General features: G+C 57.0%; 2 protein-coding genes across 2 annotated transcripts; both read right to left on the bottom strand.

Moving 5' to 3' along the window:
- Positions 1 to 542: 542 nt before the first annotated feature.
- On the bottom strand, positions 543 to 10,884 carry CSK (C-terminal Src kinase). Its single transcript, XM_063169423.1, has 13 exons — positions 10,796 to 10,884; positions 6,303 to 6,379; positions 5,966 to 6,079; positions 5,436 to 5,548; positions 4,574 to 4,793; positions 4,238 to 4,331; positions 4,093 to 4,158; positions 3,878 to 3,977; positions 3,659 to 3,749; positions 2,814 to 2,887; positions 2,521 to 2,716; positions 1,598 to 1,684; positions 543 to 1,504 (listed from the first exon to the last, which is right to left on the bottom strand). Exons 2-13 carry the CDS (start codon positions 6,315 to 6,317, stop codon positions 1,322 to 1,324), a joined length of 1,353 nt encoding a protein of 450 aa, XP_063025493.1. The 5' UTR covers positions 6,318 to 6,379; positions 10,796 to 10,884; the 3' UTR covers positions 543 to 1,321.
- A 7,592-nt stretch (positions 10,885 to 18,476) lies between these two features.
- Positions 18,477 to 25,419, bottom strand: LOC134425130 (cytochrome P450 1A5-like). The gene is made up of 7 exons (XM_063169422.1): positions 25,243 to 25,419; positions 22,765 to 23,644; positions 21,972 to 22,098; positions 20,801 to 20,890; positions 20,600 to 20,723; positions 19,900 to 19,986; positions 18,477 to 18,977 (listed from the first exon to the last, which is right to left on the bottom strand). The coding sequence occupies exons 2-7, from the start codon at positions 23,599 to 23,601 to the stop codon at positions 18,671 to 18,673; spliced, it is 1,572 nt and encodes a 523-aa protein (XP_063025492.1). The 5' UTR covers positions 23,602 to 23,644; positions 25,243 to 25,419; the 3' UTR covers positions 18,477 to 18,670.
- Positions 25,420 to 25,775: the final 356 nt, after the last annotated feature.

Here is a 25,775-nt window from a genome sequence, read left to right as displayed (position 1 = left end):
CTGCACGCTCCATCCCACATCCCTGAGCTGTGCCCGTGTCCCACCACTCCATTTTTTCCCCTTTTAACCCCGCTCCAAGAGGAATCTCGGTCTCGATCCCGGCCCGGAGCAGGCGGAGAGCTCCTGCCAAGCCGGCAGCCGGCGTTTAACGCTGAATAATTCCCTGCGGAGGAGCGGAGCTATTCCAAACCTGCCAGACGCCACCTCCACCCGGCTCCCTGCGGGAATTCCAGCTCTGCGGACGGGGCCTGGGACATCGGGGTCTCACCTGCACAGGTGGGATAATCAGGGAAGGCAGCGAGGTTCAGCAACCAGCTCCAAACTGCTCCCCCAAAGCATCAGAAAGTAAAAAGTAAAGTAAAAAGTAAAGCCTGGACTAAAGGGGAGCTCTGGCATCACTTCATCCCCATCACAGCCAGCTCTCACAGGTAGGATGGAGCAAAGTGCTGCTGATCCTCACCGATTTGGGGAGGAGATGGGGGGGTCCACCCCCATTTTTTCCCCCGGAGCCGCTGGCAACAGAGGGGGGCCGAGGCGGGGTGTGCCGCGTCCGTATGGAATGGTCTTTTTATTACAGTTTTTAATCTCACAGTCGGTAGCATTACATGAGAATAAAGCACTGGACAGGACTGGAAAAAAAGGCCTCTGGAGACAGCATGCAAACATTGCAACGAGTTTAAAGCAAAACAACCCAAAAAAAGAAAAAGCGTCAGGCGGGGACGCGGCCACGCTCTCCCGACCGGGCGGCGAGTCCAGCGTCTCCCCCTCAACCATCACTTCTGTCGCTGGGGGTTTCCTTTTCATGTGTCCGTTTCATTGGTTTATTTATTATTATTCTCCTTTGAACAACCTTCTTCTCTCTCTCTTTCTTTTTTTTTTTTCCTTTTTTTTTTTTTTTTTTTTTCTTCTTTTAATTACATTAAAAAATAAGATTCGTACTTTAGTAAAACGCCCAACGCTCAGCTGGGCCCTTGCTCGAAATAATAAAAAAAAAAACCGACAAAAAAAAAAAAAAAAAACAAAAGAAACCCAAAACAATAAACGCTCCCCCCAAAACCGAGAAAATAACAAAAAATACCCCACAAAAATTAAAATAAAAAAACAAACAGCGTGGGAGACAAAAAATGAAAACAAAAAACCCAAACCTGGAAAATAAAAAACTGACAGATTTGGAAGTTTGGAAGCAACCGGGGGGAATTGGAGGGGGGCTGAGCACCCCCGGGGCTCCCTCCTGGTGCCGTGGTGGGGCCGGGGGGCTGAGCACACCCAGGTTCCCCCCCAGCGTGGGTCCCCTGCGGCTGTGGGGCGGCAGAGCCCCCCCTCACAGGTAGAGCTCCTTCTCTTTGATATGCACTAGCTGTTCACGGAGCTGGTGGAAGGACGGCCGGTGGCCGGGGTCCAGCGTCCAGCACTTCTTCATCACCTCGTAGACGACGGCCGGACACCCGTCCGGAGCATCCATCTTGTAGCCCTTCTCCACGCGGGGCACCACGTCCTTCAGGGGCTGTGGGGAATTCGGGGGGGTCAGGCAGGGGCTCTCCCCAAAAATGCGGGCTCAGCTCCCTCCCTGAGCACCCCGGGGGTGTTCATCACTCACAATTCTCGGATAAGGCACTCGCCCGAAGGAGTAGATTTCCCAGAGGAGGATCCCGAAGCTCCACACATCCGACTTGGTGGAGAATTTCTGCAGGGAGAGAAGCAGGCTCAGGCAGGGGTGTGGGATCTACAGCTCCACAGAAGACTGTGGACTTTGGGTGTGCGAATCCCCAGTGTTGGAGAATTCTTGTGTTGGATAAGAGTTTAAGAAAAATATGGAGCTCAACTGAAAGTTATGCTTTTCTGCTTTGCTTGACTTTAACCATGCAGATTTGCCAACCTAAAACAAACGTCTGGGTGACTTTAGCTAATGATTCAAGTTTAGATACCATATGTTTGTCCAATGTGGCCTCCAAGAAACCATTTTCCACCTGTTTGGTTGGTGTGCCAGTAGATGTTTGGCCAATCCCAAAAGATACTCAAAAAGCTGTATCAGGCACATTTTTTATGGGACCATCCCCAAATAATCTTTGGATGCATAGGAAGAGTGGGCTCCTCACCTTCTCAAGGCATCTTCTGAGCTTCAAGAATCAGAGATCCTTGGCTCTATGTACATGACCTATTGGGTCAAATTTAATTATACAAAAAAAAGATGGATCTTTAGCTAGAGATGTTACTCCCTTTCACAGCATATTTAAAAATCAGACCTCACGGTGCAACTATGCTTCTTTAATTCAATCTGCATTTACTATTTCCTTCCAATTACCTCCTGGAATGTTTTTCATTTGTGGAGACAGAGTTTGGCCTGCTATCCCAGCACACATCACAGGACCAAGGGTGGCAAGGGATCTTCCCCACCCTCAGGGCAGCTGTTTTTGGGGGTCACAAAGCACCAAGTGGCACTCAAGCACCGTCTCTGGGACAGCCTGGAACGTTCCCCCTTCCAGCACACACCCAAGCCACCCCTCTGCTCTGCTCACCCACCTTTTCTCTAAGTGCTTCTGGTGCTGTCCACTTGACAGGCAGCTTGCCTGTGTCCTGTGTGGAGGAGGCTTCCTTGGTGAGCCCGAAGTCGCTGACCTTGGCGATGTTGTCCTCCGAGACCAGCACGTTCCTGGCCGCCAGGTCCCGGTGCACGAAGTTGTTGGCTTCCAGGTACTCCATGGCTTCACAGACATCTCTGCCAGGGGTGGGGGGCACAAGGGGGTTGGCAGGGAGGCCCCAAAGCGCGGGTGGGGCGGGTCAGGGGGGTGGGCACGGCCTTGCCTGGTACTTACAAGGAGAACTTGAGCAGACAGTCTGCCCCGAGCACCGACCGCCCGCGCGACCGCAGGTAATCTACTAGGCTGCCCTGAGGCAGGATGGACAGAGAGAGGGGTCAGCAGGGCCAGCAGCACACCTGCTGTCCCCTCCCTTGGGGGGCAGGACAAGGGGATGACACCCCTCCCTTGTGGGACAGGACCAGGGGAGATGTCCCTTTAGGATGGGGCAGGACCCAAGGATCATGTCCCTCCATCATAGGGCAGGACCCAGGGATGACGTCCCTTTAGGATGGGGCAGGACCAGGGGAGATGTCCCTTTAAGATAGGGCAGGACCCAGGGATGACGTCCCTTTAGGATGGGGCAAGATCCAGGGATGATGTCCCTCCCTCAAGGAGCAGGATCAGGGCAGATGTCCCTCCCTCATGGGGCAGAACCCAGGGAGAATGTCCCTTTAGGATGGGGCAGGACCAGGGGAGATGTCCCTGTAGGAGCGGGCAGGACCCAGGGATGATGTCCCTTTAGGATGAGGCAGGACTCAGGAATGATGTCCCTCCCTCATGGAGCAGGATCAGGACAGATGTCCCTCCTTTATGGGACAGGACCCAGGGGAGATGTCCCTTCAAACGAGGGGCAGGACACAAGGATGATGTCCCTCCCTCAAGGGGCAGATCTCGGGATGTCACCCCTGCTGGGAGCCAACATGGGACAAGGGACATGCCACCTGCAGCCAGCCCTGTGTCCCCAGTGAGATGCAGCCCAAGCTGGCGTGACCCAGCCGTACCAGGGTGAAGCCCCAAGAGCGTGGGGGACACAAGGGGACAGAGGGGGAGGGCAAGTGGCCGTGTGGGGGGGGTCTCACCTTGGCCATGTACTCGGTGACGATGTAAAGGCCACTCTTCTCCTCCACAATCACCCCCAGCAGCTGCACCAGGTTGCTGTGTCGGAGCTGCCTGCGTGGCACAGAAGGGCTCAGGGCGGGGGTTTGGGGACAACAGGGGTGTCAGGGGCCACCCACCGTGCTGGCAGGGACAGAGGCGCCCCCTCCCTCACGCTGTCCCCCAGTGAGGGTGGCACTCACGTCATGACGGACGCCTCTGCCAGGAAGGCCTGCGCTGTGGCGTCGTTTTTAATGCACTTCACGGCGACTTTGTTCCCCCGGTAATCCCCCAGCATCACGTCTGCAGGCCAGGAGAGACGGGCACAGGAGGCACTGGGAAGCATCCCAGCCTCCTGGGGCCCCACAGAGCCCCCCCACCACTCAGGGCCACCACGGGCTGGGGACAGCGGGCTCACCTCCGAATTCCCCTTTGCCAATGATCTGTAGCAACTTGAGGTCCTTCATGTTGAGGGCCCAGCCGCCTGCATGGGGGGAGAAGGGGGAGTGAGGGGGTGCTGGGGGGTGCCCAGGGGCAGGGGAGGGGGCACCACGGCCACTCACTGCGGGAGAACTCGTCCTGTGCTGCCACCGTGCCCTCCATCAGCTTGGGTTTGATGAGGCGGGTGCAGAGCCCGTCTGCGTCCGTGGTGTAATGCTGGGGGGACACGGCGGGGCCTGGGTGACACCTCGGCACAGGGTTGGTGACACCCAGCGGTGCCGGGCTCTGAGGTCCCACCAGGTGGCAGCACGAGGCCACGGACAGGCCTGGTGGCGGCCGAGAGCCTTGTCCCTCCTCCTCCTCCCTCTGTCCCCAGCAGAAAGGAAGAGTACCCACCCCCAGCCCTGCAACCCCACAAGCTCTCATGTCCCCACAGGGCATTCCAGCGGCGGCCTCACCTCCACCAGCTGCATGAGGTTCTCAAAGTAGACCTCCTCGTCGATGCTGAGCTTGCTGGAGGAGTAGATGATGCGGTAGTGCTCCACCTTGCCCTCGCAGCTGACGCACAGCGTGTAGTCCCCGGGGTAGTTGGTGCTCTCCCGCACCAGGAACAGCCCCGTCTCGGGGGGGTACAGCAGCCTCTCCGCCTGCTCCCTCGTGATCTTGCCGTGGAACCACCTGCAGGGCCACGCAGGGCGGGCTGAGGGCTGCCTGCACCCCTGTGGGGCTGTGCTTGGCTGTGCAGCAGCTTTTGGCCCTGCCGGCGTGGGGACGGTGCTCCTCGCTGTCACTGTGCTGCTCCTGGCTGTCCCCATCCACCCCGTGACACAGCTCCCTCCATGGTGTTCTGCTCCCCTCCTCCTGCTCCTCTCCTCCTGGGCCCAGCGGGGATTCTGTCCCTCTGTCCCTCTGCATGCTCCCAGGAGGTTCCTCCTCCAGCCTGGGAGTCCCTGGCAGCGCTGGGATGCAGCAGGAACATCAAACCCATCCCTCCTCTACAGACCTCATTCCAACCTTCCCTCTTCCTCCCAGCAGCCTTTAACAAACCCTAGGTTAGATAAACCTAAGCCCAGGTTAGGTAAACCTAGGTAAACCTAACCCTAAGTCAGCCTAACCCTAACCCCAGCCTTGGGTACCAAAAAATAAATTAAAACACAACCCAACCATCGAATCACCTTCCCAGCCATGCAGGCAGCTCCCAAAACACCCAGAGCTCTCCCTAGCAGCAAATCCCCATCCCAAATCCACGCTGTGCCCCGTGAGGAATGTCCCTCCTGCCACAGGGACGCTGCAGCCCCAGAGCCCTGGCTGGGTACTCACGGCATGAGGCTGAGCTTGATGCCAGCTTTGACCCCTTCCCGCTTCTGCACGTAGTTAGCAGGAATGATGCCCTCCCTGCCCACCTTGTTCTTCGCCTTGTACCAGTTGGGATCCTGTGGGGACACAGCAGGATGTCACAACGAGCCCGTGGCCCCTGCATCCCACCCGAGGAGCCCTCTGGGGGTTCCCTTGCTGGCTGCAGGCAGGATGGGGTGAGCAGGGCATTGGGGTCGGTGCTGGGACCACCAAACCCCAGTGCTGGTGGCCCCACAGGGCTCACTGTGATCCCAGAGCCCCCCAAACCCAGAGCCCCTCTTTTCCTTCCCCGGAGAGGAGCCCAGCACCGCTGCCTCTCCCATCCCTCCTCCACCTCCCAGGAGGCACTCGCCTTTTGGAGAAACCTTAACTAACGAGGCCATGGATTAATTAACCAAGCTCCTGGCAAGATTCACACCCAGCCAGTGGGACTGGCAGGACGAGGGGCTGCCATTAGCACGTGTCAGGGGGTGCAGGGACAGGGGACAGCTCACCTTGGTGACAGCCACGATGGTGAGGACGTCTCCTTTGCTGAAGGGCAGGTCCTGCTCGGCGGTACCGTGGAAGTTGTACTTGGCGATACATTCTGTACCAGACGGCCACACGGCCTGGCAGGAGCAGGGGGTGCCATCAATGCCCTGCCCAAGCGTGCCACCCACCCCTGGCACCCTCAGGGACCCCCCTCACAGATGGGAATCCAAAGGGGGTCTATTCAAACCAAGTGTCCCCACGTCCCTCCCGAGCGCTGGGGCCACCTCTGGATGGCTCCATGGATGGTCGAGCCAGCCTCATGGATGGCTCCATGCTCCCCTCTCCTCACCCAGAGCTTACCTGCATCCCTGACATCTTCTCAGGAGGTTGGGGGAGCGACTCTCACAGGGGGGACACCTCACTCGGTACCATGAGACCTGCACGGGGGGAAAGGATGGCTGAGAACAGGGCACGGCAGGAACGAGGCACAGCACGGCACGAATGAGGTGGGAGGAGGATGCAGCACCCCCCAAAGGATGCTCTCAGGCCAGGTGAGCATCTCTGCTCCCTCCAAGAACAGGTCCTGCACCAAAATATCCCCAAACTGAGGTGGAAGTGGGAGCTCTGGGCCCGCTCAGTCCCTGCAGTTGGGGTGGGAGCAGCTGCTCACCCGGATTAGGAGGCATTTGCACGGATCCAGCTTCTTAAGAACTGAGTTTTTGAGAGCAGCATCTGCACCAATGATAAGTCCAGCGCAGCGTGGAGATGCCCAGAGAAGGGAAGGGAACAGAGATGACCTCCAGAAGTCCATCCCACTCCTCTCCCAGGCTACACAGCCAGAGCCCTGCTCTCCCTGGTGACCCACACATGGAAACATCCAGCCCTGAGAGCTTCCCAGGCCTGGGATCCAAAAGAAATAAACCAAAAACTGCTCCCTGCAGCATGAAAACCGCTGGGACAGTGGAACGTGCAGCTCCTGGAGCCCAGGGGGATGTGCTGCCCGGGGGTGCTGTGCTCTGGGATGGCTGTGTGGGAGGGAGGGGAACAAACCCGGCTTTATTCCCGCCGCTCCAGCCCCCGGCACGGCATGAAGTCACCGGCCCCACAATCAAACCAGGCTTTCTCGGGCTGGGGCACCGGGGTCGTGCCAGGCTGGGGGGCACAAGGGGGGACACACAGAGAGCAACCCCCAAAACCCCACCCAAATGTCGCGGAATCCATCCCCTCCCCTGGGGTCACCGCCCGCAGCGCTGCCGTGGCGTCAGCCGGGGCTGGGAGTATTTTGGGAAGGAGGAAGTGAAACGAGGGGCAAGGAGGAGGAAGGAGATAAGGGGCAGAGCTGCGGGAGGAAGAGCTCGGTGAGAACGTGGCCCTGTTTCCACCACGTGCCCGCAGCCTTCCGGAAAAGGCGTCACGCTCCCCCCTGCACCTCTGTCACCTTCCCCAGCGTGGGGACATGGCAAACGGCTCTCTGCTTTTGGCAGAAATCAAGGCTGGGGTGTTCACCCCAAAAGCAGAGCCTGGGCACCTGAGGGGTTTCCATCCCCTCAGTGGTGGGGGGGTTTCTCTGCCAGCCAGGCCGGGGAAAGCTGGAGATGGCACCCAAACACAGCCTGGTGGCACCTTGGGGACACTGCCAGGAGTGCCAGATCCAGAGCACAGCAATTCTGGGCTCGGGAGCACCAGATGCGACCCACAACTGCAAACCCAAAGCATTCCCAGCTCCAACCCCCTGCTGCTCCAAGCTGATTTTTGCTTAAATTTTGGATTCACACCTGGCACGGAACAAAGATTTCACCCAAGGGTCTGGATCCCACCGGTCTGAAAGGCAGCACCAGAAATGCAGGGAATAAACGCCGCTCTCTAGGCTGTGGAGGGATGTAGCTGAAGCCTGGAGGGAGGTTTGAGGAGGGGATTTCCCATGGCTGGGCCCTTCAGCCCTGTTCCCCATGCAGGCTCCCGTGGGACAGCGAGCACAGGCTGTTGCTCAAGGAGAGCTCCAGCCCAAAGCCCTGAGTCAGCGCTTCCCACCGGCCAGGCCTTGCTTCCAAACAGCCCAAAAGCAGCAGGACGGAGCTTTCCACCAGCTGGAAAACCCTGGAGCCAGTGCAAGGGATGCCCAAAGGTTCATCCCACAAAGGTTTTCCACTCCGTGTAGGAGCTGAATCCTCCCAGTCCCAGAGGCCGCTTGTTTGGGCTTTCAGCTCACGGATGTCACCAGCATTTATATTTGATAAATGCAGCAAGGATACAAAATTCATAGCCTGCCTTCATAAAGAGAATTTTTTTTCCCTGCTAAAGAGGAAACTGCCTGAGCAAACCCCACCAAGAACACGCTGCAGCCAGCCCAGGCTTTTTTATCTTCCCAGATCGTGGATATTCATGGCACAGGACTGTGGCATTGTTAGAATCACACACAATAAATCCGCCTTTCACTTTTAAAGAGGGAGGTGGTTCCAACACCAGGGGCTGCCCCTCAGCCCGACACAGGCCTTACTCCTCTGAGCCTCTCTTTAATCGTCACCTCATTTCTGCCTCAAAGCCGAGACTTTCCGAGGAAGAGGAGGAGGAAACCACACGGGGCAGCTGCCAAAGCAGCCCCCGAAGGCCCCGGGTGACAGCCAGCGGTGTCACCCGGGCCAGCCCCGGCCCCGAGCCCGCCCTGCACATCCCTCGGGATGCTGGGCTGGGAGAAGGACCAGGAGATGCTGCCCGAGGGGATGCAGAGCTTCAAAGGAGCATCCTGTGCCTGCTGGGAAACCACGGGCATCGCCCCTGCTCGCTCTGCTCCAGCAGGATGTGCAGCAGCACATGAAAGAAATTAATAATCATTAAAAAAAATTAGCCAGGGAGCAGCTGGGCCGATTGGGCAGAGCCCAGTGCTGGGTTTGGCTCTTCCCAGCCCTGCCAGGCCAGGGTTTGTTCCTTTGCAAGCTCAGGATGTGCTCAGGTGAACCAAAACCCAGCTCCCTTGTTTGCCCAGCGGAGCATCCTGGATGCAGGAGCCCCAGGGATGGATTTCAACCCGCAGGGATGGATCTCATGCCCCAGGTCCATCCCTCATGTCCCAATGGGAAGGCTGGCCTGGCAGCCAGGAGCCGGGCAGGGCAGGTACAGCCAACACCTCTGAGAATCCAAAGGGCACTGGGAAATGAGCTGGGGACAGCGTTCCTCTCATTAATCAAAATAAAACCCAGTCGTGCCAGACCCACGGGCACGTTGGGAGAGGAGTTTGGGAGCTCCACCATCACCACGGGGTGGGCAGGTGAAGGATGCTGCATCTCAGCTTCAAATCCAAGCAGGGGAAGGGGCAGCACCTGCCCAGCACCAGGATGGCTCTGTTGAAATGAAGTTTGATGGCACAGAAGCCTCATTCCCAACGGGAACAGGTGTGGGGGCATCACCCACACCCACCCCTTCCCGTGCACCCACCTCCCAATGAAGTCCTTTAAACTTCAAAAAACAACCAAAAAAAATTTAAAAAAATCCCAAAGCCACCCCAAACCAGACAACATCCTCCCTGCCTCTGAGAGATGTTATCTGCTGTTATTACAACGAACACCTACGATTACTCTAATCGAAAGAAAAATGTTCCTCCTTCATCTCGCCCGAGAGCTCGCAGCGTTTCGGAGCTGCTCCCCCAAACCAGCCCCAGCCGGGTGCCCTGCTGCAAAAAAAGGGGGGAAACAGCTTCCTTTTCAGGGGTTTTGAAATTCTTTTAGAAGAGAAAGAGAGGATGCTGCTGGTCAGAGAGCTGGGGATACCCGTGGGACAGGTGGTGGAGGCCTGCAGAGAAGCTGCTCCCAGCCCCACATTGCAAAGAGGATTTCCTGGTCCTCCTTCACCCTACAAAAACCTCACCAGGGTGACTTTCCACCAGAAATCACCCCAGTGTCCCCTTCCCTGGTGCTGTCACCTGGGGACAGAGACAGGACGTGGAGCGGGGCACGGAAGGGTTTTTTTGGCAAACGCCTGCTCAAAACCGAAAAGCTGGGGGCAGGCAGCTGTCAAAGAGCAAAGAGGCACCCCAAAGGCCCACAAAACTCCACAAAACGCCCCAAAACTCCCCAAAATGCCCCAAAACTCCCTGCCTTGGCAGGGGTAACCCCACGGCTCCACCAGGGAGGATGGGGATGCTCCCAAAACCTCCCGCATCCCTCCGGGGACCTCTCCTCGCCAGGATGGGGCTGTGCTCCTGCTTGGGTCCAGTGGGAACAAACCCCTGTCCCGGGAGGAAGGCTGCCACCCTCCTCCTCCTCCTCCCATTCGCCTTTTTTTTTTTTTTGATAATTTTTTTTTTTTTGGGGGGACTTTTTGATTTTTCGGGGGGGACTTTTTTGTTTTTTCCCCGCCCGATGGCACAACCCGTTTCGCTCTCGCTGAACCAAGAGCAACAGCCGCGGCTATAAATAACCCGCCGCCGCCTTATTGCCCGAAAAAAATTTAAAAAAATAATAAAAGACAACAACAACAACAACAAAAAAAACCAACCTCCAAAACCCAACAAAAAACAACAGCAACAACAAAAAAAGCCCCAAATTTTAAAACGTTCAACCCAACAAGGAGCTGCCAAGCGCTCCGAGCAGCCCGCGGGCCTTTGTACGGGATGGGGATGCAGCGGCAGGGGGAGGTGGTACCCCCGGCGGGCTCGGAGCCCCGCAGCATCCCTCGCCGCGCCGGGGGTGGCTCTCTGTGCCCGTGCGGGACGGGAACGGGGCGCGGGCTCCCCGGGGACTGCGGCGGGGCGGCAGCGGCCGTGCGGGGTCACCGGGGGTCAGGCGGGGCCGGACCCGCGCTCCCCCCCGGCCCATTGTCCGCGCCCCGCCGGTTCCCGCGGACCGTCGGTCACTCACCTCCGTGCGGGCAGGGGCTCAGCCCGCCGCCGGCTGCTCCATGCGGCGCCGCCGGGGCCTCCGGGCTCGGCTGGGCCGGCGGGGGGGCGCGGGGGGGCGGAAGGGGCGGGGGAAGCCGGAGCCGCCGCCGCCGCCGCCGGAGCGCGGCGGGGCCCAGCGCGGCGGGTGTGCGGGGGGCGCGGGGCGGGCGGGGCGCGGGGGGTCCCGGGGCGGCGGGGCCGGAGGGACGGACCGAGGGAGGGAGGGAAGGAAGGAGGGACGGAGGGAGCGGCGCCCGGAACCGGAGCGCCCCGAGCGCAGCGCGCATGCGCCGCGAGCACCGCGCCGGCGGCGGGGCGGGGGCAGCGGGAGGAGCGCGGCGCCACCTGGTGGTCACCGCCGGTAGCGCAACTAACCGGGGACAGCGGGGACGGAGGGACCGACAGAGGGACCGACAGAGGGACAGAGGAACCGAGAGCGGGAACGGCAGGGACAGCGGGGACAGCGGGACCCGCACCGCAGATGGGACACGCACCGGCAACGGCAGCGGCACCGGGACACGCACCGGTAATGCATCCCCACAGGCGCCGGCACCGGCATCGGGTAGTGGGACCTGCACCGGCAATGGGAACCGTAGCGGGACCGGGAACAAAAACGGGAGCGGGAGCCGCACCGCGACCGGGAATGGAACAGGCAGCGGCAACGGGAGCCGCACCGGCAATGGGAGCGGGAACTGCACCGGGAGCGGGACTGCTGCCGGCGCCCGCATGGGGACCGGTAAAGGGACCCGCACCGGAATGACACCGGCACCGGGATCCGCACTGGGAACGGGACCCGCACCGGGAACGGGACCCGCACCAGGAGCAGCCCGGGGACCGGGAGTGCCCCCGCGGTTCCTGCCCGGTGTGTGCTCACATGGGTGCAAATAGTACTGAAATGATGCTAAAATGGCAGTAAAAGAATAAAAAGCGTTACAAAGTCTATAATAAAGAAGGTTAAAATGGTCAAATTACAATGAAAATTATAATATAATATAATATAATATAATATAATATAATATAATATAATATAATATAATATAATATAATATAATATAATATAATATAATATAATATAATATAATATAATATAATATAATATAATATAATATAATATAATATAATATAATATAATATATAAAAATATCTTAAGGTCCCTTCCAACCTAGCCCATTCCCTGATTCTGTAGTCCTAGGAGATATTATGTGTAGAATTATTGTTATTAATATTAACAATAATGCAATAAAATTGCTTAAATAACTGATCATAAATAGCATGACATCACATAAACATACCAGAGAGCATAGCATAATGTAATGTCATATAACGACATGATATGATATAATAATATAAAATAAATTAATAGAATGAATAGGCGATCTTTAAGGTACCTTCCAACCCAACCCATTCCCTGATTCCATGGGGACAAAGGGACCGCAGGGGACAGGGAAAGTCGGGGTGCAGCGCCAGGGAGGTCGCAGCAGCCACGGGAGCGGGGTGCCAAGCCCAGCCCATCTTTGGGAAGCACATCCTTCCTCCAACAGCGCGCAGGAAAGATCCGGGGATGCATTACTGGGGGGAGCCCCGAGTTCCCCCCGGCGTCTGGAATGTTCCTCTGGCCTCGGGGACGTGTGGAAGGGGCTCCATCCTCTCCCAGGCTCCTTCTGGGAGGAACTGAAAGCAGCTGAAAGTGCACCAGAAATGCACCCACGGTCACCGAGCCACCCCGCCCCGGTTCTGCCCTGCCCTGCACGCACCCAGCTCTGCCTGCACCGTCTCGGCCTCTTTGGGGTGGCTGGGAACGGGAATTCCACAAAAAAATCCTCATCTTGCCCCGCAAGCCCCAAGAGCCTCAGCATCCCCAGGGCTGGTGCGGGGATCGCGCTGAGGCTGCTCCGTGCAGGGGGACGTGGAGGGTGCTGCAGGTCCCTCCTGGCTCCTCCACACAGGAGATGCCACCACCGTGGTGGCCACAGGGGTCCCAGCCAGGTCCTTGTCCCTCCTGGCTGCTCCACAGCCCAGGTTCCAGGTGCAGACAGTGGATGGAGCAGACAAAGCTCCTCGTCTCCCCCGAGGCTGGGGCCACCTCGGATGGGCTCAGTCCCCTCTGGAGCCCTTTGGGATTCCAGTCCTGGCTGGAATTTTTCCCTGGAAGCGTCTGGGTTTGAGGGTGGGTGATGCCTTGGCTGGAAGGGAAGGATGGATTCACACCCAGCGAGGTTGGGATGGACATCTCCATCTCCATCATCTCCATCTCCATCATCTCCATCTCCATCTCCATCTCCATCTCCATTTATCTCCATCATCTCCATCTCCAGGAGAGGGGGCCCTTCAGCCGGCTGGGATGGGCAGGGAAACAGAAAATAAAGGAAAGGGGACAAGAATGCAACAAAGGAGGAACTGAGAGTGAAATCCCGGCGGAGTGAAGGATGGAAAATCGCCTGCCCCGCCGCTCTGCATCCCTGGCTGGTTGGATGGGCTCCTTGCGGAGCTCGGAGCGTCCGAGGGCGGGATGAGGGGGCGGGCAGGGAAAGGGAAGCGATCTTGCCGGGATGTACGAGACAGCGCAGGCGGTGGCTGCGAGCAGCCGAGTAAAGCCAGCGCGACAGCTCCCGGCTCATTGCAGCCTGCAGGATTCACCTTCCAGCCTGCAGAATTCACCTTCCAGCCCCAAAACCCCCGGAGGGAGCCGGGTTTGGTTTGGCCGGTTCTGCGGCTCCCAGCGCTCCGGGATGCTCTGCAGGGGGGTCCCTTTCCCACAGATCCCCCTCCCCAAATGTCCCACCCTGCAAAAAGTGTCCCCTGTGCAGGAGAGCGCCCGGCGCTCCCCCGTGCCGCTGGCGGAGCTGTGTCACAGGTGCCACCGGAGGGCGTTCGGGGACAGCTGCAGTGAGTTGGGATCCTGCTCTCTCCATCCCAGCCCTGCCTCTCGGGGCGCCTCTTCCCCCATGCCAGCCCCAAACCCCGCTGAGTGTGGGGGACAGCCTCATTTCAGGGCTCTCTCTCATTCCCCTGGTTCCGGGGTGTTTTAAATTGGAGAGCAGGATGGGGACGCTGGCTCTCAACAGGGATCCCCACCAACTCTGTGTCCCCCTCTGCCTGTGTCCCCCACCGTGACAGCCCCAGCCCTGCTCTACCCACCCTGCTGGGGTTCAGGGAGATGATTTTAGGGGTGAGAGTGGGGCAGACAACTGAGACCTCTCGTTCTGGGGGGGACATGAGAGCCTGTCCTGTGACGGTGTTCACAGGGGCTCTTGGAGGAGGGAAGAGAGGAGGATCTGACTCCATGTTTCAGAAGGCTTGATTTATTATTTTATGATATATATTACATTAAAACTATACTCAAAGAATAGAAGAAAAGGTTTCATCAGAAGGCTAGCTAAGAATAGAATAGGAAAGAATGATAACAAAGGTTTGTGTCTCGGACAGAGTCCAAGCCAGCTCACTGTGATTTGCCATTAATCAGAAACAACCACATGAGACCAATCACAGATGCACCTGTTGCATTCCACAGCAGCAGATAATCAATGTTTACATTTTGTTCCTGAGGCCTCTCAGCTTCTCAAGAGGAAAAATCCTAAGGAAAGCATTTTTCATAAATGTTGTCTGCGACACCTGTCCCTCTGTGTGACCCCACCTCCCACTGCTGCACTGCCACCAGGGCCAGCCTTGGGGACACCCAGGGGACAGCCAGCCCCGAGTGCATCCCAACTCTCCACATCCTGCAGAGTTTGGGGAGCATCCACCATCCCAGAGGCTTTTGGCTCACACTGCCAGTGCTTGTGGGACCTGGTGGCCTCTGGTGTTCCCATCTCTCAGCCCGTGGAAAATCCTGCCAGGGTGGGTGTACAGGTTTGAGGGAATTCCTGGGATCCCAGAGCTTTTCCTGAGCAGGGCTTTGCGTGCAGGGAGGAGCTATCTCTGCATCTCTGCTGTTCCCTTCTAGCCTGGGGACAAACTCCATGCTCGCCCTCTGATTCACAGGTGCCTTGTGAATCACCCTTGAGAATGGCACAGGGCGATCGATCAGCCCAAACTCTGCCTCCTTCCCCCGGGAGGAGGGAGGACAGCAGGGAAAAGGGTTCAGGCTGATTTGGAAGCACTGCTGGAGCAGAGCCACGTGCTGGGTTTAAAGTGCCCAGCTCCTTTGGATCCAGCTCTGCTGCACCCACAGGTCCAGCCTGGACGGATTGGAGAACCAGCAGCTCCCTCACCCACCAGCTCCAGCAGCCCAGAAGTTGCTCAGGGAGGATGAGCAGAGATTTTTATCCCTTCCAAAAGGCAGAAACCAGTGTGAAGTTCTGTGCATGGTGTTGGGGGGTTTTCCTCTGTCACTAGTGCAGGGGACAAACAGCGAAAGTGAGACACAGAATTATTAATCCCCACGGGGAATGGCTCCTGATAACAGATCACAAAGAGCCAAAGGACAGAAATTAGAGACGCAGGGTTCACTTTTAATTGGGAGGGCTGTTGGGTGTTAGAGCAACTCCTCTCTTCCCCCCAAGAGAGTCACAAGTGGTTGTTCTGGCCCATTCTGGGGCTAGGGACTGATTTCCCCAGCGAGGAGGTGCCACCAGCCCGAGTGCTGGCATCAGGCAGAGGGAGAAGCCTGTGTCTGCCCAGAGCTTTTCCTGCAGGAATGAGGGTGCTGGGAGCATTTGGAAGTGGAGCTGGAGCCCTGCTGCTGTGGCTGGACTCATGACTCACTTTAAAACCAACCGTAAAAGCAATTTTGCATGGAGTGATCAAAGCTTCCCTGGCTTATCACCACCCCGATTCCAGTAACGCAACCGTGGCGCTCACAGACTGCCCGGGCAGTAATTGGAGGGCTTAATTGAGGAAGGTCATTAGGGGCAGGCAAAGATAGGGCAACTGGAGCCTCTCACCTCCTGTGAGCTGCTGAGGCTTCCACAGCAGCCATGGTGAAAAGGGGAGCTTCAGGCTGGATACCAGGAAAGGCTCCTCACCCACAGGGTGGTGGGGCACTGAATGGGCACAGCCCCAGGAGCTCCAGGAGCGTCTGGACAGTGCTCTGAGGCACAGGGTGGGATTGTTGGGGTGTCTGGACTGATGATCCTTGGGGTCCCTTCCAGCTGAGGAGATTCCATGCTGTGATTTTGTGGAGACCCGCAGGAAAGCTGGGGCCTCTCCTGGGGTCTGGCCTGTTGGAAGGGATGGCCAAGGAGTGGTGAACATGCAGGGGGTTCAGACCAAGGTCTCAGGGGTCCCTCCTGCCTTTGCACAATGCCTGGAAAGGTCTTCCACAGCTCTGTGGGATGATTCCATCAGCAGCAAGAGAGGGAGAGGTGCTAAATGTAGGTAGGGAGTTATAAGGTGGCTGCTTTGCCTCAAGCCCCATGAAGAGAAGGGAAGGATAATTTGCCTGCCCATTCCTTTCCCCTCAAGCCTCTTCCCTCCCCCTGCTCCATCCTGACACAGATCAGCCCTCCAGGAATGGATCTTGGGGAGCCCTCCCACCAACAAGAAGCTGTTCCACACCACTGTTGTTAATATTAAGCTGCTTATCTGCCCTGGGGCCATAAAACTCTCATCTGCAAAGGGGGAAAAAAATCTCCCTCTGTTCTTTCTATCTGCTCCCGCTTATTGCAGCCTTATCAGCACACCCAGCCAGCCTTTGGGGCACAGGAGTCACGCAAGGGCTGCAGCAAACAAGACCTGTGGTCCCACAGCAGGGCCAGCATTGCGTGTCCCCCCGGGGCCAAGTCCACCCTGTGGGGACAGCATGGCACTGATGAGTCTCACTGATCTTCTGAGTCACCAGGCTAGGCACTGAGGTGCACCTCCAGTGGATGATAACACCTTCTCCTGTAGGAAGGGAATGCTGGCTTTGGGATGCTCCTCATGGGAAGTGGGTTTGAGTTTTTGGTGCATTGACCTGTGGGATGTCCCCTGTGGGAAGTGGGTTTGGGACTCTAGTGCATTGACCTGTGGGATATCCCTTGTGGAAGTGGGTTTGGGACTCTAGTGCATTGACCTGTGGGATGTCCCTTGTGGAAGTGGGTTTGGGATTTTGGTGCCTTGATCTGTAGGATATCCCTTGTGGAAGTGGGTTTGGGATTTTGGTGCATTGACCTGTGGGATGTCCCCTGTGGGAAGTGGGTTTGGGATTTTGGTGCATTGACCTGTGGGATGTCCCTTGTGGGAAGTGGGTTTGGGTTTTTGGTGCATTGATCTGTGGGATATCCCCTGTGGGAAGTGGGTTTGGGATTTTGGTGCATTGACCTGTGGGATGTCCCCTGTGGGAAGTGGGTTTGGGACCTGTGGTCCTTGTCATAGTTGGTGGAGCTTTTATTTGGCTGGCGAACCTCATGGGTTGTCCTAAAGCATCCTTCCATGTTTTTTCCAATTCCTTTGGTAGCCCACAGCAGGTTTGAATCTTCCTCTCCAGTATTTTTCCTACAACATTGGGATCATGTCATCAAGTGGGGAAGACAAAGCTGGTGTGATGCCAACAGCTGCTTGTGCTGGCTCAAAGAATTTGGGTGGCTCTGAGGCTGTGTCACCTCGGTGTTCCATCACAAACTGGTGACCAAGCAGGGCCTGGACACACAGAGTCACTGCTTTTCCTTCAGGCTGCTTTGGCAGGTCTGGACAAGCCAGGATCTCCCCGAATTCTTGGGCAATCGGCTTCCCCTTTCTCTTCCCCACCGCGCTTTCATCTCTGCCTCTTCTGGGAAGCTTTTGTGCAATGCCTGATGAGTGATTGGCATTTGGACATGGCAGGAGCTCTGGCTGCAGCCCCGCTGCTCGGGGTCTGGGGCCGTGGGGGCAGAACCCTCCCCTGGCATGGGTGCAGGACAGAGCGTGCTGCCCCGGGGTGGTGCCTGTCCCCGTGTCATCCCTGCTGCCAGGTGCTGGGGCTGGCTGCGGTGGCTTTGCGTGCAAAGCTGGGGAAAAGGAGGCATCTGGCTCTGCTGGCATGGGCTGACTGGCAGCCAATGTAAACTCTTGGGTTTGAGCTGGAGCAATTCCTGGGTGTCATTATTTTCCTGCCGTGAAAACACCTTTGTTCCAGCCCGGAACAGCAGCAGTTTGGCTTTCCCAGCAGCCAGGGCTGAAGGTGTCCTTCCTTGAGTCCTCCCTTGTGTCCTCTCTTGTGTCCTCCCTTGTGTCCTTCCTTTTATCCTTCCTTGTGTCCTTCCTTGTGCCCTCCCGTGTCTATTCCCTTGTGTCTTTCTTTGTGTTCTCCCTTGTCTATTCCCTTGTGTCCTTTCTTGTATCCTTCCTCGTGTCCTTCCTTATGTCCTTTCTTGTGTACTCCCTTGTGTTTCTCTTTGTGCCCTTCCTTGTGTCCTTCTTTGTGTCCTCCCTTGTGTCTTCCAGGGACACCACCGACCGTGGTGGAGGAGGTGTATGAAGGCTCAAGTTGCCCCAGAGGAGGCTTAGATATTGGGAAAATTTCTTGACCATGAAGGTGGTCAGTGGTGGAGTCGCCATCCCTGGGGGTGTCAAAACATGTGGCACGTGGGGACATGGGTTAGTGGTGGCCTTGGCACTGCTGGGCTTGATGGTGATAAAGCCTTTTCCAACCTAAACAATTCCATAATTCTGTAATTCTGATGGGGGATGTGGGGTTATGCCATGGGTTGGCTGTCCTGCATCCATCAGAGAGCGACTCCCTGAGGAAAATATTCAAGACTGGGTGTGGTGGAATAGCGAACATTTAATGGAATATCCAACACTAGAAACACCAGGAAATAAAACAGGCAACAACTGCTACAAAACAAAGCAGATAAAGCAGAAGTCCTGATGGTTTCAGTTTATCCCATAACCCCACAAAGTTGTTCCAGACTCAGCTCTGCTGACAGGACACCCTGGAGATGTCTGCTCCCGCTGCTCAGCTCCGGCCCTTGGTGGGGAAGCGCTGCCTGACCTGGAAGTGCTCACACCTCTTGTGCTTCAGGGACAGTCCGTAGAGCGGGGTCATGTCCACGCTGCCGCCCTCGCAGATGCTGAACTCCAGCTGCTGCAGCAGCGTGGCCAGGAAGAGGAACACCTGCCAGCGGGCAATGTTCTCCCCGATGCACCTCCTCTTGCCCAGGCCAAACACCAGCACCTTCTCCCCGTCCTCTTTGTTCACCTTGGTCCCGTCAGCGCTGAGGAAACGCTCGGGGTTGAAGGTTTCTGGGTCCTTCCAAAGCTTCCTGGAAGGGAGAACATCGGGTATTGAGATGGTTTCTCCTGGGCATGGGTGTCAGGGGGACACTTGAAGGTGGTGCTCCAGATTGCAATGCAAGGTGTTTTCCATTCCCATCTGCATGGCAGATTATCTTTGTCAAGTGGGCAGTTTGCCGTATCTCTCTCTTTGAGTGGCCACATTCACACCTCTCTCTGGAGGGGACATCTGCTGATAAGAGACTATTGGATGTCACAGCATGGCTGATAAGAACTATAACATCCCATTGGGAGATGTGAGCCCAGAGGGAGGAGCCAAGCATTGCTACCCAGATATAATCCAGAGGCTTTGAGACACCAGCACGGCTTCTCCACTGGATTCCCCACAGGAACAGCAGCTGCCTCTCCTTCCACTGGATCTTCAGAGGAAGAATACATCCTTCTCTACAGATCCCTGCTCCACCAGAACCACCCCTGACACTGCAGGAGGGCTGAGCCACAATTCCAATGGGACTGCCACCAACACCCTGACCCACAGGGTGTCAGGCTGGGTTCTGACTCTGTCAGTGTTGTTCTAGTGCACTGCATTGTTTATTTTATCCTTTTATTTGTTTTTCTTTCCCTATTAAAGAACTGTTATTTCCTGCTCCCATATTTTTGCCTGAGAGCAATAAATTCAAATTTATAACAATTCAAAATAAATTCAAAATTTATAGCAATTGGGAGGGGTGGGGAGGGTTTACATTCTCCATGTCAGGGGAGGCTCCTGCCTTCCTTAGCAGACTCCTGCCTTTCCAAACCAAGAGAGGTGGGAACTGTTGGGAAGAACATCCCTGATGGTTTGCCACCACAGGAGGGGTCCTGTTTGTCACTGCAGGAGGGGCCCTGTTTTCCAGCACAGGAAAGGACCTGTTTGCCAGCACTGGAGGGTTTGTGCCTCACGGTACTCACTCATCGTGGTTCACCTGCCACTGGTTGACGAACACACAGCGATCCTTCGGGATGAAGTAGCCGTTCAACACCGTGTCCTTGGTGGTGCTGGGGAGAGAAAAGATGGAGAGCAGGTTCTTCTGCATCCTCAGGGGACTGGCAGGCTGCTCCTGAAGGGTGTGACCCAAAGGGGTGGTTTTGTGAGGACGGTTGTGTCCTCCACGAGCTGTAACATGGTGCCTCAAGGCCACCTCGTCCCTGGAGCAGCTGTGCCAGCCCACCACCGTTCAGCACCGTCACTTTTGTTCTGCTGAAGGGAATGTGGGGGGAAAGAGAAGTTAGAGGAGACCCACAGCTCCTGACAAGCCAAAGCCCAGCGAGTCCTGCAAGGGTTTCACCTTCAAAGCCCTATTTGTGCCCTTAGGACTGGCTAGGAAATACCCCAGATTGTATTCGGGAGGTTTAAGAGTCTTGGCTTCACTTTCCTCCACCAGAAAAATTCCAGTCTCACTTCACAGCTCATTCCAGATCAGTTGTGATGTGGTTCCTCCCAAGGCAGGAAAGAAAATATAAACCCAGGGGTGTTCTGCCAGCAAAGGTTTGTGGGGTGAAACGACCCTCAAAACAAAGGATGCAATCCCATAAGGGCAACAAGCTGGAATATTTCCCCCTCACAGCCATCAAAAACCCCAAAGAAGGTGTTGGCCGCCCCAGCCTGTACCTGTGAGGGATGGTGAAGGGCAGGAAGGAGGAATGCCTGAACATCTCCAGGATGAAGGCCTCCGTGTAGGGCAGCGTGCCCCGGTCCGAGAGGCGCGGCCGCCGCTCGCGCCCGATGGTGCGGTCTGGGGAGGGGGACAGGACAGGGTCAGCGCCAGGGCTGAGCACAGAGAGCCCAGAGGGATGTGGGGCAGGGACTCACCCAGCTCCTCGTGGATCTTCTTCTGGATGTTGGGGTTCGTCACAAGGTACAGGAGGCTCCAGGACAGGGCTGTGGTTACGGTGTCGAAGCCTGGGCAGAGAGGATGGGGTGTGGGTGAGCTCAGCACAGCTCCTGTCGGGACCCAGAACATCCCTCTGGCTGCCCTGGGTGATTCCAGACCCTGGCAGAGGGGCTCAGAGGCCTTGGCACAGAGTCAAACACACCTGTGCCTTTGATTTTAGCCCATGGAAACAATGACCAACTTTGTGTGAAGATTTACAAGCCACAAGAGTTTGAGTAGAATGATAGTGAATTTGTCACAGGGTGAAAATGGAGAATTTTGGGGTTTTAGAATGGAGGTTCAAGAAGCAAGATGGAGGAATCTGGGTGTGTCCTGTCTACTTCTTCTTCTTCTTGTCCTCCATCTTCTGCTGTCATGGTGACACTTTTGGATTGGTTTAGGATAGAGACAGACTGTCTAACATAGGTGATAGGTATTGGAAAATTATTGTAAATAAAGTACAGGTAGTTCTTAGTGTAAAAAGGGAACACCACCACAAGGGCTGTCACTGTGCCATAACCCGACCTGCTGGACAGACTTCAGCAGGTCCGAAAAAGAATGTATTAGATAAGAGAAAATAAACAACTTTGAAAAGCAGAGCCGAGGAATCTTGACTTCTCCGATAGCTTGGGGCTGGGTAAAAAGACTTTTAATACTTCAGGAGCCATTCTAGCAACACATAACCTGAGAAGCACCCACCCTGGCCTGAGGGCTGACCATCTCACAGGGCAGTCTGGGCTGGCTGAGGAGGCCAGGGACATCCTGGACATGCAGCAAGGCTTGGGGCTTCATTCTGCCATAACAAACTTTGCTAAAATATCCTGTTCTCTCAGCCTGTCCCGCTCCTGGGTTGTGTCAGGTTTGTACAGCTTCTCCAGAACTGGGGGAATTTCCACAGAAAGGTGAATCAGCCCACAGACATGTCCCTCAGCCAGGAAAAACCACTCTAGATGGTGTGCTATATAACCCATGCCCTTCACTTTTCCAGAGCAGGAGGGCGAGAGCTTAGACCCAAACCAGCTGCCTGCTGTTGGACAAGGAAGGGTCAGGCAGGAGGAGCTGGAGAAGACCTGAGAGCATCTGCCAGAGCTGAGGAAAGGTGAAGGCTACCTGCTCCAAAGAGGTCGTTCACGAGGTTGACGATCTTCTCCTTGGGGATCTGCGTGGCCGTGTTGGTTCCCAGTTTTTTGTCCAGGCACTGCTCAATGAGGGAGTCGGTGATGTCCCGGATGTTGTTCTGAGAGGAAGAGGAGGCAAGGTCATGGAGCAGGGCTGCAGAGGGGTGGGTGCTCCTGGGCAGCCCCACAGCGTGCTGGGGGAGCCTGGGGCCACACGAGCTCTGGGGAGCACCATCCCTCAGCTCCTGTGGTCCCTGTGGAAACAAGGAGAGGGTTCTCCAAGGAACTCGAGGTTCAACCACCAGACTGGCCACATCACACAGGGAATGGAGGAGACACTGAGAGGCTCGTGAAGCGGAGTCTGGGAAGGTTTGGGTGGGACATCAGGAAAAGGTACAAGGATACCAGGAAGCAAAACAGGCAATGATTGCTACAAAATGAAGCGGATAAAACAGAAGTCCCGACAGTTTCTATTTATCCCATCACCTCACCAGAGGGTGGTGAGGCTCTGCCCAGGCTCCCCAGGGAATTGGCACGGCCTCAAGGCTGCCAGAGCTCCAGGAGAGTTTGGACAACACTCTCAGGGATGTTGGGGTGTGTGTGCAGGGCCAGGAGCTGGATTGGATGATCCATGTGTGAGCCAACTCATGATATTCCATGATTCTACAATTCTCTATGATTCTGTGAGGAGGAGGAGGACTGGGGAGAGACAATGGCTGCCAGAACACAAACACCTCGCTGACAGAGAGGGGAGGAGAGCAGGGGCAGGTCCTGCCAGCTCTCACCTCATCGTAGCTCTCGTAGTGCTCCTTGACCCTCTTCTGCAGGAAGCTGAGGAGGTACCTGTTGAAGTCAATGAAGAGCTTCATGCTGCGGCTGGGCAGGTAGCGGAGCAGGGGGATGAAGTCGGCGGGGTTGCCAGCAGCAGTGACAGCAGTGAACTCCTCCGTGGAATTCACCAGCCTGAGCAGCTCCTGGTCCTCGTGCTCGTAGCGCTTGCCAAAGCACATGGCACAGATGACGTTGGCCACCGACACCACCAGGTACCGGTAGGGCTCAAACCTCTTGTGCTCCTCCATGACCTGCAGGAACTTGGTGACCAGGTACTCGGCCTCCTTGGAGACGTGCTCCTCCAGCAGGCAGCCGCAGGACGACGTGGGGCTGGGCGCGATGGAGAAGCTCTTCAGGGCGCTCTGGGCCAGCCTCCTGCGCGCTTTCCACACCTCCCCGGAGTCGGGGCTGAACGTCAGGCTCTGCCCGTCCGCGACGAAGCGAAAGCTATAGAGGTCTGGTCGGCCCATGAAGTCCTCTCCTTGCTTGACCAGCGCTTGGCGGATGGTGTCCAGCCCGCTGAGCACCAGCACGGGCCGTGTCCCGATGCGCACCTCCATCACGTCCCCGTAGCGCCGGCTCAGCCGCGTCAGCGCCAGGTGCGCGTCCGTGCGCAGCTCCAGCACGTTGCCCAGCACGGGAAAGCCCCGCGGGCCCGGCGGCCGCCGCAGCCCCGCGGGCACGGCCGCCCGCAGCCGCTGCACCAGCAGCAGCAGCACCGCGCACAAGGCGGCGGCCGCCAGCAGCGCCTCGCTGGCCGACACCGCCACGGGGCTCCCCAGCGGCCACATGGCAGCAGAGCTCGGGGTCACCGCCGCCTCCGCACGGACAGCCCTAAGGGAGGGAGCGCACTGAGGGAGAGCCGGAGCAGCGCGGGGCTGAGCGCTGGAGGGGGGGACAGGGACAGGGAGTGACAGCCCCAGTGACAGCCCCATAGCAGCCCAGGGGATGGAGCTGCCCCTGCAGCACACGCTGGAGTTCTGTGAACGGTCCGAACACACCCTTAAGGGGAACCTCAACCCATCAGAGACTTTGCAGCACTCCTTTCCCTGTACCAGACCCTTAGAGTGGCACACAGAACCCTCAGGAATAAACCAAAGGTGCGTGAGGAGCTGGGGCTGGTCTCTGGGCTGAGATACCTGCGGGTGTTCCTGACTCTGGGACAGGGAGCGACAGCCCCATGGCAGCTCAAGGGATGGAGCTGCCCCTGCGGCACCGGCAGCACAGGCTGGAGACCTGTGAATGACCCAAAGGCACCCACCCATCCCTTAAGGGCGATCTCAACCCGTCAGAGACTTTGCAGCACCCCTTTCCTTGCAGAATGGCACGCAGAACCCTCAGGAATAAACCAAAGGTGGGTTAGGAGCTGGGGCTGGTCTCTGGGCTGAGATACCTGCGGGTGCTCCTGACAGGGACACGGAGCCACAGCCCCAGAGCAGCTCAGGGGATGGAGCTGCCCCTGCAGCACCGGTGGCACAGGCTGGAGTTCTGTGAACGGTCCGAACACACCCAAACATTCCTTAAGGGGAACACCTCAACCCATCAGAGACTTTGCAGCACTCCTTTCCCTGCACCAGACCCTTAGAGTGGCACACAGAACCCTCAGGAATAAACCAAAGGTGGGTTAGGAGCTGGGGCTGGTCTCTGGGCTGAGATACCTGCGGGAGTTCCTGACTCTGGGACAGGGAGCGACAGCCCCAGAGCAGCTCAGGGGATGGAGCTGCCCCTGCAGCACCGGTGGCACAGGCTGGAGACCTGTGAATGACCCAAAGGCACCCACCCATCCCTTAAGCAGCTCCTCAACCCGTCAGAGACTTTGCAGCACCCCTTTCCTTGCAGAATGGCACGCAGAACCCTCAGGAATAAACCAAAGGTGGGTGAGGAGCTGGGGCTGGTCTCTGGGCTGAGACACCTGCAGGTGCTCCTGACAGGAACAGCGAGCCACAGCCCCAGAGCAGCTCAGGGGATGGAGCTGCCCCTGCAGCACTGAGGGTTTCCAGCAGCACACGCTGGACATCTGTGAAGGCTCCAAACACACCCACCCATCCCTTAAGGGGAACCTCAACCCGTCAGAGATTTTGTGGCACCCCTTTCCTCACAGAAAACCCAAACCCCCACTGGCACAGCCGTGGCTCCTGCCCAGGGAAGCCGCTCTTGTAAAACAAGGCATGGAGAACTGCAGCTCAGCAAATCCCAGGGAAGCAGAGGAACAGCAGCTCCTCCGTGAATGTGGTTCCAGGACCACCAGACCCATCAGGAGTCACAGCCAGGAGGATGGATCTGCTGGCCACAGTACTGGGGACTTGGGGATGTTACAGAGCTGCTCTGTGAGAACACACAGTCTCACTGGGTGAGCAGGGGCACCTAAATGTCACCTTCCTGGTCCTATACCCACGTTCAACCACTCCCAAAACACAGAAGCTGTCTCCTACCTGGTTGGTTTTACTGCCTAAGGCTCCCAGCAGGGATTGGCACCAGGAGCAGGGGAGAATCCTCCTCTGCCTCCTCGACCACCTTCTCCTGTCACCTCGTTCTCCTCTGCCTGGTCCTTCTCCTCCTGCCACGAAGGTGTCCACAGCTGTCTAATCTCTGCACTCACTGCACCACTGGCTATTTATCTCCCTCCTCCCGTGGCAAAAGCCCTTGGCAGTAGCTACCCATTAACAAACGGGGCTGACCCTGCCTGGACCCTGCCCAAGAAGCCAGGGAAGAGCCTTTCTCCCCTCCAGCAAGCTCTAGGGCATGAAGGGTGACTTCTCCTCCTGGGCCGGGTCCTGGAGCCTGCTGTGGGGAGGCAGAAGGGGGTCCCTAAGCCCTGCCTTGGGGAGGATGTAGAACATGCTGTCAGCATTGCTTGCCTGTGGAATGTGGGTGCCAGCATTTCCCCAAAAAAGCTTTTCTGGGCTGGCCAGGCTGTTCCCAGCAGCCTGAGAGGGCTGTCACCTGCATGGCCACTCCGAGAGCT

The sequence above is a fragment of the Melospiza melodia genome, chromosome 15, assembly GCF_035770615.1.
Source record: "Melospiza melodia melodia isolate bMelMel2 chromosome 15, bMelMel2.pri, whole genome shotgun sequence".
NCBI classification, from domain to species: Eukaryota; Metazoa; Chordata; class Aves; order Passeriformes; family Passerellidae; genus Melospiza; species Melospiza melodia.
This window is presented reverse-complemented; position numbering and strand designations above follow the sequence as displayed.

What these genes read in the sequence shown, in the direction of transcription:
- CSK (XM_063169423.1), bottom strand. An exon ending in TCACCGAGTACATGGCCAAG is followed by an intron (nt 2,888 to 3,658) that starts GTGAGACCCCCC and finishes ATCCTGCCTCAG; the next exon opens with GGCAGCCTAGTAGATTACCT. An exon ending in TGTCTGCTCAAGTTCTCCTT is followed by an intron (nt 2,717 to 2,813) that starts GTAAGTACCAGG and finishes CACCCCTGGCAG; the next exon opens with AGATGTCTGTGAAGCCATGG.
- LOC134425130 (XM_063169422.1), bottom strand. Translation starts at nt 23,601, where the DNA reads ATGTGGCCGCTGGGGAGCCCCGTGGCGGTGTCGGCCAGCGAGGCGCTG. An exon ending in ACTACGAGAGCTACGATGAG is followed by an intron (nt 22,099 to 22,764) that starts GTGAGAGCTGGC and finishes TCTTCCTCTCAG; the next exon opens with AACAACATCCGGGACATCAC. An exon ending in CCCTTCACCATCCCTCACAG is followed by an intron (nt 19,987 to 20,599) that starts GTACAGGCTGGG and finishes TTCTCTCCCCAG; the next exon opens with CACCACCAAGGACACGGTGT.